Source organism: Scleropages formosus, chromosome 9 (genome assembly GCF_900964775.1).
Source record: "Scleropages formosus chromosome 9, fSclFor1.1, whole genome shotgun sequence".
NCBI classification, from domain to species: domain Eukaryota; kingdom Metazoa; phylum Chordata; class Actinopteri; order Osteoglossiformes; family Osteoglossidae; genus Scleropages; species Scleropages formosus.
The window spans coordinates 24,278,412-24,290,613 of NC_041814.1; the positions used below are offsets into that span (position 1 = coordinate 24,278,412).

The 12,202-nt window shown below is 41.3% G+C and overlaps 1 protein-coding gene across 1 annotated transcript in view; it reads right to left on the minus strand.

Moving 5' to 3' along the window:
- Positions 1 to 1,722: 1,722 nt before the first annotated feature.
- The window catches only part of prex2 (phosphatidylinositol-3,4,5-trisphosphate-dependent Rac exchange factor 2), a 97,704-nt gene continuing 87,224 nt past the window's right edge, over positions 1,723 to 12,202 (minus strand). The window contains exons 38-40 of the mRNA XM_018754283.2: positions 8,213 to 8,315; positions 4,095 to 4,162; positions 1,723 to 2,800 (exon numbers count right to left, since the gene is read on the minus strand). Of these exons, the coding sequence (XP_018609799.1) occupies positions 2,755 to 2,800; positions 4,095 to 4,162; positions 8,213 to 8,315 (217 nt within the window). The 3' untranslated portion in view covers positions 1,723 to 2,754. The remainder of the gene's footprint in view (positions 2,801 to 4,094; positions 4,163 to 8,212; positions 8,316 to 12,202) is intronic.

Consider the following 12,202-nt stretch of genomic DNA (forward strand, 5'->3'; position numbering starts at 1 on the left):
CTTTCTGCTCTACATGTTCATTCGAATTAGCCAGACAGTATCCAGAAACAAAGGACATGTTTCTGGCTTCAGCTTGAAAAATCAGGATTCAATTCTTCCCTCCAGCAGAGTAGCTACTATATGTATGATAATTCATAGTTCTTTTGCATTGACAGTGGACATCATTCATATTTGGCATGTGTAAGGTTGTTGTAGCATATTGGTCATAGCAGCTAATGAAAACACACCTCCACCTATAGCCTATTTATTTATAGATATCGCAGAATAAGTAGGTTGCAGGCAAGAGTAGGATACCTGAACTGCAGGTCCTGAAAATGATGCTGATATAGTCAGAGGACATTTACGGGTGTTCCCGAATCCATCTGTAACAAGGATATGTATCATAAATCATGCTTGGATCGAGGACAATAAATGAAATTTCATTCATTTTTCTTCTTCACAGTGCAAACAAAGCATCAACCTTCACTGGCAGTAATGCCACTGTGGTTCTGGAATATATACCAGTCAATTGCAGCATCTGCATCTGCTACTGGAACACTTCCAGTAAGTTTCCAAAGGATTGGAATTGGTCATCAGCCCCACTGTGCAGCGGTTAAAGAACCCATTACAGTAGAGGTCCTATGTGACCACCTCATGCTGATGATAAATGATTCTGGCTGAAATCCAAGAGCAGGCTACTGGTTGCTGGTGTCTAACTTTTACCGGATCAAGGAGTGGGCATAGAGGATAAGCTACAGAAAGCCAGGAGATGTGAGGAAAAACCTGAGAGAGCCAAAAGCACCTCTTAAGATGCTGGACAACAGAGAATACTAAGGGAAGACCAGGTCCAAAAATATTCCTTTAAAAGAAGCGGAGAAGAAAGCTGCGATGAGAGGTGAGCAGACCATGAGTCACCTTGGAAAAGTGTCATCTAAGGCATCACATCACTGAGCGGTTCTCTGAATTCTTCTCTCAGAAAGAGCAGCTGCTGTAATGCAGACATTTTGATGGTAGGATCATGCTAAGGATAGGTTAAGAATAATTACTGTCAGGAGCGTATAAACAAGCACATACTGCTGTTTAACAACCAGCCCCAGTAGTTTTAGATGGTTAGAAAACTACTGCTGATGATTACTCAGATGGAAAATTATTAAACCAGTCACAATATTAATGTATTCAGAGTTAAACATAAATTGACTTGACAGAAAACCCAGTTGTGTTGACATGAGAAAGGCCAGTGAGCATTTTTTTAAAAATCTGTTTATTTGAAATTAACAACTACAGCAACTTTGTAGGTTAACAGGCAATGATGACAAATGTTGGTTTAATATGACAGTAAAATTATACTGTGGATATGGCATATTCTATGACAGGTAGGTTTTATAACACAAAATAAATTACTGTCATCCTCACTCAAGAAATACTGCTGTGAGTTGTGTTCTTTACATTACATATTTTTATGCCTTTCTTTACACTTTCTGCTTACAAATTTCTTCCAAGTTACACAAATCAGAAGTGGCTATGTCAACCAACACTTTGACTTTACATTATTATAAAGGCTTTTTTTGAAATATTACTTGCGCATATAAAATATAATTTGACATTTATGAGGACAGTTAACATAGCTCATATCACTAATGCAACTTTATTTGCATAGTATTACAATAATGTAATATGTAATGGATGAATTAGTAAGTACTGAGCTTTTTTAAAATAAAAAAAAAAAAAACACTTTTGGTCCTGAGTACTGGTTTTATACAAGTGTGTGTGTGTTTAAAATAACAGAGCTTTAGTACAGAGTAAAATATAACACTGATTGAAATCAGACCAATTCGTGTCACAAAAAGACCTGCTGCTGAGGTTAGTCTTATTGTGGCAAGACAAGTCACCCACTAGGCAAGGAAGACAGGCAAGATTAAACTTCACAGTAACAAAACTCAAGTTATTTGTTACCATGAGTGCCCATAACAGCATATTTAACATGATTTATTCAAAAGGAGGTCATAGCCTTTGCTTTCAGCCAGTATTGATAAGGCTTTTTTTTTTCATTCTTACAAATGTTAATGCCTAATTAAGCAAAATGTGAGATTGTCAAGTATCAGGTAGTCCTATTGTTCACACAGGTCCAACAGAGTGAGTAGACGCCAAGCACGACTGGGGTGAGGACCACAAGCTTACAGTACATCTCTTCACCAAAGGGGGGCGCTATTTAAACTTGACCATTCCTCATTTCACTCCTTTTTCACATTATTCCATAAACATAATGCACATTGAATTGACCTTTGAAGTAGTCTTAGGCATTGTAGCCATAAAAGTGACAATATCCTCACTCGATGACCGTCAAAATGTCTCACCCTCTAACCAGCATACTTATTTACAGGAAATGGATTTGTAGATTTAAAAAGGCTAATTTTTTTCTACGCTCTTAATGCACTTCTTTAGCTTGTTTTGTTTAATTTTTAATGCCACGCAACTAAAAAAGTAAAATAAAATAAAATGAGATGTGATGTGATGTAGCAGGATGTTGCATTAATAAACATATTTCTTTAACAAGTAAAGGAACAATAGAGTTACATATACATTTAATATTTACAATAATGAGAAAACCAAATAGCTGAAGTCAAGGAAAGCCATCGAGGACAGTCCTCTATGGCCGGCCACAGCAAGACCGTTTTAATTCCAGGTATGTCAGACCATCGGTGGTGGCTGTACTTCTGAACCTCTGGTCCATAGGCGGGATCAACCCAGCTTGTGTTCCTAGCTGAACTGGCATCTTCATGGGTCGCCATCCGGCGGTGGGGGCTGACACAGCTTATACAACCTTGGGGGGGAAACAGTGTATATCAGGGGATATTATGGGCACAGCTTGCACTGTGGTGAAGGGAAACGCTTTAACAGGGAGCTGATTTGAATCCGATTAGCTACATTAGTAAAAGTAAAAAAAAAAAAAAAGAAAAAAAACACTCAAGGGTAGAATGATACGCCATACCCAGTGGAAAAGCCCCAACTAAATTCCACGATTTCATACCATTCGCATCACCTTTAATTTGAAGGAATATACAGAAAATACAACGCAAGTTACTTTTTCATGGAATAACTTTTTTGTTTAGTTTTGTTTGCAGCTCGCAGGTTCATACAACTCCCAGAGTGCAGTCTGAGAGGTGAGGAACACACTTTCCCAGGGGGGGCTTTGCAGGTGACCTCTCCCAGACCTGCAGTTATTCTTGCCACAGCTATAACCATGCGTTGTAGGCTTAGCACGGGTGAAGGGCCTGAATTGGCAAAAACGCAGAGGACAACAAATTAAGTGCTTTAGCGTGTGTCAGAAAAAATTGTTCTATAACTCCTTTTGGATTGGTCTGGAGAAATTTCACAAAGGTCAGCAGCTTTCTAAAAAAATGCACAAGAGGTTAGTATATGTTTCTATGCACCTGGTGGTGTAGGGGTTAGTGCTGCTATCTTTGGACCCAAAGGTCGCAGGTGTGATTCTCACCTCCAGCTGTAGTACACTTGAGTAAGGTACTTACCCTAAATTGCACCAAAAAAATTGCCCAGCTGTATAAATGGGTAAATAATTGTAAAAGTAAAGTAAATTAACATTGTAAGTCACTTTGGAGAAAAGCATTAGCTAAATAAATAATTGTATATTCGATGCATCTGGAGGGATGGGGGGGCATGGCAGGTTCAGCCAGTGCCCGCTGTGTGGCGGGTCTGGGGTTCGAGCCCTACTTGGGGTGTCTAGCAATGGACTGGCGTCCCGTCCTGGGTGTGTCCCCTCCCTCTGCAGCTTTGCGCCCTGTGTTGCCGGGTTAGGCTCACCGCGACCCCACTCGGGACAAGCGGTTGTTGACGATGGATGAATGGATGATGCATCTAGGATTGATTTGTGTTTCTGTGAGGTTGAGCTTCCACTAACTGAGTCAGTGGTGGCTGAACTTTCCTTCTTCACTACACTGAAAAGGTTTCACTGCTGCAAAAGCCACTTGTTCTTTGACGTAAGAAAGAACTGTCTGGAAAAGCACATGGCCTGGATGAAAACGTTGCTCCTTTTGTAGAAGAAACGCTGTGCAAGGCATGCAGAGGATTCTAAATGGAGATGAGCACTTTCTATTTACCTTGGGACTGAAGACGGTGTTCGGTCTCTCACTCCCAGATTCTTGGCTGAATTTTGAACTCTTGCACCCTGTTAGAAAAAGAAAGGATAAAATATGGATTTCACTGAACAGCATATCTAATCCTCTCAAGAAGTAGTAGGCATAGTGGAGAACACTCAATGTCGCTGACCTCCTACTCCTTTTAAAACTCATTTCTGAGCAAAAACATTTCTAATTATGTTTAGCACTGAAACTGCTTCATATAAACCTTTATTATTATAAACCTTTATTCGGCTGACACACGACAATCTAGAATTTTAGGTTTGTACAGCAGGCATCTCAAAATCACATATCAGTTATTCAGCAGTTCATTCTTACTGGAGAAATTGTGGGTAAGTAACTTGTTCAAGGGTACAGCAACAATCTGCTCTGATGACTTTCAGGTTGCAAGGCGACAATCGTAACTACAACACCTGGTGCCCTGGTCGTAGCAGAAGAAAATCATGCACCATTATGGTATAACCCTACATAGGAAATATTACAATGAAAAGGCATTGCAAATGATCCATCCACCGACCACATCATGAACAATGTGCCAGTTTTCGAAAAGACTGCTTTCGTGGCTTCGAATTTGGAAACGCGACGTGGTTCATCATACTATCGCAAATGTGCCGCTCGGTCTGCATTTACAGAGCCGACCTCAGCGCAACCCTGGCTTCCCAACATGAGGCAGTTCTACCAAGAAGGAGAGGCCCCCCACTGTATTTCACAGAGCCTTGAGCAGCCACCGCCACACCACTGCCAAGGCACCTGGGCGGATGATTAATACGTTTTCGAGAGGCTGACTCGGGTTTCGCAAGCTCTGGCCTTGTCGCAGCCTGGTGGACGTGCTTGTTTGCCAGTAGAAATGCTGACTTGAGGAGCACATTTTAAATGCTTCCAAAGCCTCTGTTGAGCGATGACTTCGCATCACGATTACCCCTTGCGCGATTAATCATTTCCAGTCCGCCGTTTAAAGTGTTACAGGAGCCTTTATTCCACCCTCCCCAGCACCCCCGGAGAACAAGATTGCCTTCTATCAAGGCGGAAAGATAACGGACCACCTGTGCAATGGATGAAGGCATAAATCTCTACTTTTTCAGGACATACGGTAACCATAAATAAGCAGCCGTTCACAGCGTGTCGGACGTGCCGCTGCACCCATGCTTCTGACTCTCTCCTTCTGGTGGCGATAGGGTTGCTAGGGTCTGCTTTCAGTTGTCCAAGCAGAAACGTCCCACGGAGGGAATGACAGGGAGGAATAACAAACAAAAATTCGGCCTCTCAGGGTTCACCATCTTGCTCGGGGGGGAGCGTATTGACAGCCTGGGAGTTATATCAACAGCAGAGGAAGAACATCAAAGGTAAAGCTAAAGGAGAAGCATGGCAGAGGTCCACAGGGAAGCTTCAATAGCATCATTGTGACGGCACGTCCCCATATATCATTACATCAGAGGTCTCCGTCTTTCCACATTCATTCCATCTCAACTTCCTGCCTCATTCTGCACCGATGCGGAGCAGGGCATTTGTAGATCATGCACACACACACACACACACACACACACACACTCAAAGAGGCCCAGGACGACCATTTGACTTTTCCCTTTGGGAAGTGAACACATTAGACGACCATCATTTGCCCTCTGGGACAACATCCATTTTTGCGCGACAGCGTACAATTTAGGACCAAATGTTTTTCTACAAATATCCTACTACCAGTATTTTGAGTTCATGCAAAGTAAGGATTATTTATTCCATATTTATATTTGCACATAACTACAAAGCAAAGCGGAAACCGCAATCTCAAGGCATTCTTTGCAACAAGCTCCGGCTAACAGACTCCACAAACTCATATACTCGGCATTATGGATAAAGAGTTGGATTTACGTGCGAGGGCAGCGAATTTTACAGGTTCTGTGGTAACCCAGAGCCATTCTGTGGCTTGCCTCAATGCAAACACAAAGCTGCGAAGGCCAGACCCCGTAGCACGGAGTCCACATTAATAAACAACCAGGCTCCAGTGCATAGGGCAGTAACTATTCATATTCATACAGAGCCTCCTGAGACAGAAATGTAAGACCCAGGCAAACTGAGCTGTCTTTTGTTGGCCCACAAGCCAATCAAAGTCCCCCTTCTCCTGCAGTTTTTATTTAACCTGCGTCATTTGGAAGTGACTCCAGTCTTACTTATTTTATACAATGAACTGGGATTTGAAGTGCTGCTATATGGGACAGAGTACTGAACAGCTCAGAAGTTATTGTTATTTAACTGATGTAACTGTTATTTAGCTGCCGCCTTTGGCCAGAGCAGCTTACAGTATTAAGTTTTATACTAAGCTAAGTGCCACTAAGTTCTCTGAAAGATCCATGCATCCATCCGGTTGTCCATCTGTCCAGTGACACCTACTTATACGCATTAACGGCAATTCAGAGTGACCAGTTTACCTGAAACAAATATCTCTGGACTGTGGGTGGAAACCAGAGTACCCAGGAGAATTCCACATGAACATAGGGAGGAAAGCATGTGAACTCCACACATATTGAATAGAATTCAAACCCAAGTCTGAACACATAGCCCAGCAGCCATGAGGCACCAGCACAACCCACTGTGCCACCGTGAACATTCCCTTATACTCAGTTATTCTTCATTGAATTTAATAAACAGATTATGTCATATTCTGGTCTCTTCTTGGTATATTGTTCAAATATAATATAATTTTGACTGTACTAAAGCTTTCAGACTCAAGTATGGTGTTAATAAATGCCCAAATTGTAGGCACCTTGTGAGTATACCCCTTTGCAGCTAATTTCATGCATTTTTTGTTCCAGCCAAAACCTACGGTACAAACAATTAGAAAGACTAAACAGCAGCTGTTCCACACTTGTTAACTGAGAAGCTTACCCCCCCCCCCCCCCCCACTTATTTCCCACTCCCCAGGAGAGTCTCCCCACTGTTTGGATAGACCCTGAACGGACCTAGCTCCTTTTACAGCCTTGGACAGAACCCGAGCAGAGCTGCTGTTTAATAAGGCATTGCAGGGAACGTCAAGGTCTGCTGGCCGAGAGTTCCCCGCTGCAAAAGATACAGCTGAAGCTACCAGGAAAACATTCAGTATTTGATGTAATATTAATATTATTTATCTAATATTCATCTATATGTCTAATACATCTAATGCTTTTTATCAGCCCACAACACAAAGAAAGGCTGGTTTAATAAATTAGATTCAAACTGCCTTCTACAGTCTGTTGTCCGTGGGATGTAATTCGTAATAATCAGGATGGCCACAGAGAACGTGCATGAGTGTGAGTGTGTGCACGTTTGTGTGTGTGTGTGTGTGTGTGTGTGTGTGTGTGTGTGTGTTTAAAAAAAGACTCTCAATCACACATGCCAGGAAAAACAAGTAATAATTCAAGCTTTCCAATAATGTTGCTCTCTTTCCAAAAAACAAAATACATCAAGCGTCAAAATCACCAATATGAGATTTTTTACAGGCTATACATTAAAATCAGTATTGAAAGAATTCGCAAGCTAAGGTGTTCTTTGCATTGGCAGCAGTATACAACGAAAATCAATTATGCCTTACAAATCCAGTATGTAGCTGTCTTTGCCACTATAATGTTCATTCTGTTACACATTCATGTTTTCACATCAACACCTCCACCTTTACTTAGTCTGATGAGTCAAATAACTAATAAAAAGACACTTACAGATACACACAAAAATATGCGATAGCCACATTTTGAGCTGCAGAAAAAGCCTATTCTGACTTTTAGGAAGAGTCTCCTTGAGAGAAAAACAAAAAAAAAAAAAACAAGCAGTGCAAGCTGTGTTTGTGATTTTCTCAACGGGATTAAAAGTATTGAAGAAAGGAAGGAAATGAAAGGAATTGAAGAGCAGAGATTTTATTCAGGCTGGTGTTTTAGGGGGTTTCACAGTGCCAGCTGTGAATAACATCTTCACGTCATCATTGGAGGATTTCAGTCAGGAGTTCAGCCAGCTTTCCACTGGCCTTCATTCCCAACAGCATGAATGCTTCCTGGAAAAGCTGGAAAAGCCTCATGGATCAGAGAGGAGATGAGGCTTTGGAGGTGACTCTTTACCTGTTTCCTCATGACATCTGTGGCCTGCAGGATGCAACGGGGAGGAAGGCCGTAGTTCCTGGCCAGAAGGATGGCCTGCTCAAGGGTGACACTCAGGGTACACCTGATGAGAGACCAAAGGGCAGGACTATCACACAAAAAAAACCACAGCACATACAGACAACTTAACTTCTCACCTGATACTTATTCCCCACATTTCACAGCCAGACTAATAAGTTAGCATATTGTAAATGTGAACAGCAGCAAATTTGCAGCACCATATTAATAAATCACTCTTGAATCAGAGTAGAACATTTGTTCAATATCTGTTCTATGATGTGTCCAGGCATGTGTGCTGCTTAGGTCATTTTTATATTATGCACGCAGCAAGTTTCCTGAAAAATTCACACATCAGCACCCCTCCTGCTTCATTGGGAGACTTGGTAAATCATCTGTCGACACTACAGTGATGGAGGCTTCAAAACTCCCGGGGAAAGTACATGTGGATGTCAGATTCTACTGCCTTTCCAATAAATGACCAAAATGGTTGTGTTGACAGAGGATACCCATGTGGCTAACAGGTCGCAAGAATTTCTATTTTATCGCTGGTCTGTATTGATCTGCTCCCCTAATGTGTGTCTCTACTAGAAATCTTAAAAATGGAGGCAAGAGCTCAACGTAGAAATGGGAAGAATGGAACAAGTATCCCAGGCTGTCCATAACTATGCTGACTTCAAAAATTTTCATGGCCCTCGTGGATGTTACATCAGACACTAATGTTTATAACTCAATGCTTGTCAACGTTTCCGTTCCCCGCCAATTTCGTAGCAGCGCTGTACAAACAGCAGCGCCTTTCCCAAACTGATGACATTCCTACAGAAAAAAACACGTGCGTATAAAGCCGCAAATACTTACTAAAGCTATTAAGTCACCTAAACAAAAATGATGAATATGCAAAAATTGCTAAATTTTTCATCTTGAAAACATGCGTGGACTTGTTCAGGCCATAGTGAAGTACTTGTAATTTGTAGTGCGCAAAATTCGTTTCCTTTGTTTTCATATCCCTTCTGTCAAATAGCTTGTAAGCTTCATGCATTCTGTGATTGACAGCTCACAACAGATACAGGAAAAAGCTTCCGCTGGAGTTTGCATTGTATTGATTCAGTCCATCTGCACATTTCTTTGAAAGATACTGCTATTGATCCAATCTGATAACAAATTAAAAGAATAATTTTAAACATTTTTCTGCTTATCGTTCATGCCTGTTAAAGGAGTAGATTTGAAGAAACTCTCAGGCAGCGGAACTGCAAAATCTTGAGAATTCAAGATTTTATCGGACCAAATTTAAGACCCTGGTTATTGCTTACAAATGCGTCAGTAGAACTGCTTCAGTTATTTACAAGACTTGATCAACCGCTAAACCCTAACCAGACCTCTTTGCTCTTCTACTTCTACCGCTTGGTGGTCCCGCACACAAAAGATAAAGCACGGAGGTTCTCGGTTCTGGCTCCGTTGTGGTGGAATGACCTCCCACTCTCACTCAGAACTGCCGAAACTCTCTCCACATTTAAGAAGGGTCTGAAAACTCATCTCTTCCAGACTCACTTCACCCAAGATCTCTCCATCTCATGTATGGTGTAAATGTTCATGCACCGTAACTTTATTATAATCTCCGAATAAGCCTTTACACAGCCGCTACTCCTACATTGCATGTAAATGTTTGTGTACCTCAAAAAAAAATTGTAGGAAGGTGATCAGGATTCATCTATCCTGAGTTTTGTGCACGTACTCATGCGATGAACATCGGTGCATCAAGTGGAAAGTAACAAACTAGGTTTACTTAAGAATCACATGTCTGCATCTATGTCTCTGTCTCCTAATGTAATGCACGAATTGTACTCTATTTTCTCCGCTTTGGAGAAAATAATTGAATAAATGTAAATTTAGCTGAAACCTTTTCCTTTGAATCTGCGACAATTTATGCTCAAAAAATAGCCATGTTGCTCCTGAAACATGTTTCAATAAGCATCATGTTTATTTGGCATTTTATAACAGTCACTTCTAAAAACTTTCACACAGCAAATCCAACATGCGGTTGAAATAAAACCACACAGAAAAAATATGTAAAGTATGATTCAGTACTTGGAATGCAAATTGTTACGGCATCACAACGGGATTTAATCCAGCTTCAGACGGCTGACTTTATTTGTAAAAAAAAGCAACAAGAACCTTGCACGCGGAGCTGCCAGCAGCAAACAACCCCAGCCCTGCTCTGCATGCTGGGATTTCCTCAGGTGCAGCCGGTGATTCATTCCCACCCAAAAACACTCCCACAGAGCACACTGAGTGTGTAAATCACCGGCAGTCTGATAAAAGGCCCCCAAGGGGACAGTAACCGCAGTCTGTGATAACAAACGACAAAGTTGCACTGACCCGGCCCTTTAGGGGACCAAGCGGAGTGCCACAACAGCAGTGGCCTTGCTTGATTTTGTCTACTTTCCCCCCTTCCCATCTTACTTGTGAGAGCCTCCGAAGACCAGTGCTCATATCCACAACAGCTTGTTAACCGCGATCCAAAAATGTTCAAAAATATGGTCCTGACTATAATCAACCAATCAGAGTGGGAGAAACAGTAACTACCTCTGCGACTCTCTCATTGCGACGGCATAGCTGGGAGGTGGCCGATAAATTAGCTGATTAGGGGACCCTGCTGTTTCGAGAGGGCTTCAATTTGCATGCAAAACATCTGAAGGACCTGACTAGTGGGCCAGAGAAGCTGCAAGGCAGTTACTCCCTCTGATAAGGCATTGATAAAATGGATCTGTTTTCAAAGGAGTGCTCTCGAGAAGAGCCTCTCAAATTAAACCTCTCTTCCACAGGGGGTGGCGGTTTGAGCTAGAATCAGCTTTTATCGCGTGTTTCTTTTTATCCGTTTGGATTGTGCCTCTGAATTGTGGGATTTATGTGGATATGTGCAGCAGGGCAAGAAAGGGGGGAAGGAAAAAGCTGGTAGGTCCTGGCTACATAAAACATATGTAGTAGTACAAATTGTAGTAAATTTAGCGACATCAAAATAGATCAAATGCCACATGTATGCCACCTAAATTTCACTATTTGGTTCTCATAATATTCATTGACATTTACATTTATTCATTTGGCAGATGCTTTTCTCCAAAGTGACTTACATCTCATAGAAAATACAGTGTGTGCATTACATTAGCAGAAAGAGAGGTTTAGATGCAGACGTGTGATTCTTAGTTTCTTTAGCCAAGTGAACCAATGTTCATCACACGAGTAGCTACATAAAACTCAGAATATCAATAATTCCTGATCACTTTCCTAGTATTTTTTTTTTGAGATACATATAAACATTTATGTTACATTATAGGAGTAGCTGAGTAAAGGATTGATCCGAGCATGATCTTAAATCTTTAATTATTACATTTAAGTTTTGAATGTATATTAAATATTATTGAACAATTAAATATTGATAATATGCATGATGTGATTTCACCATTCATAATGCCGTCCTTTTTCGTTGACCTCAGAGTCTGCTACATTAATTAAAGTTTGTATGAAACTTTTGGCTGAAATGAGACCTCAGGTGACAGGAAGGATGCTGTGGGAAGAAATTAAAGATCCCTTCAGAAAGAGTTGATCCTGCCATTTAGGGACCACTTATGGAAACACAGCAAGTACTCGAGAAGGAAGTTTGAGGATTTATAATGAATTCTGACATAGAATGTGTTTCCTGCAATTGCTGCAACTCATTGAGGAGTTATGGCTCCTATGGCTCCCAGCTAAGACAAGACCTTTGTTCTGATGGCATGATTCAGATTTCCCTCAGGGGTCAGTTTTCGATACACATCTAGTATGTTGAAAAAGATTATAGAGGCAGGAAGAACAGGAAAGGAATGGGCCACATTTTTTGTCATGCTCATACAGTCCATTTCCACACAGTCATGTGATGAATAACCATGCACTCGGGTGAAATATCTCCACTGCAATGAA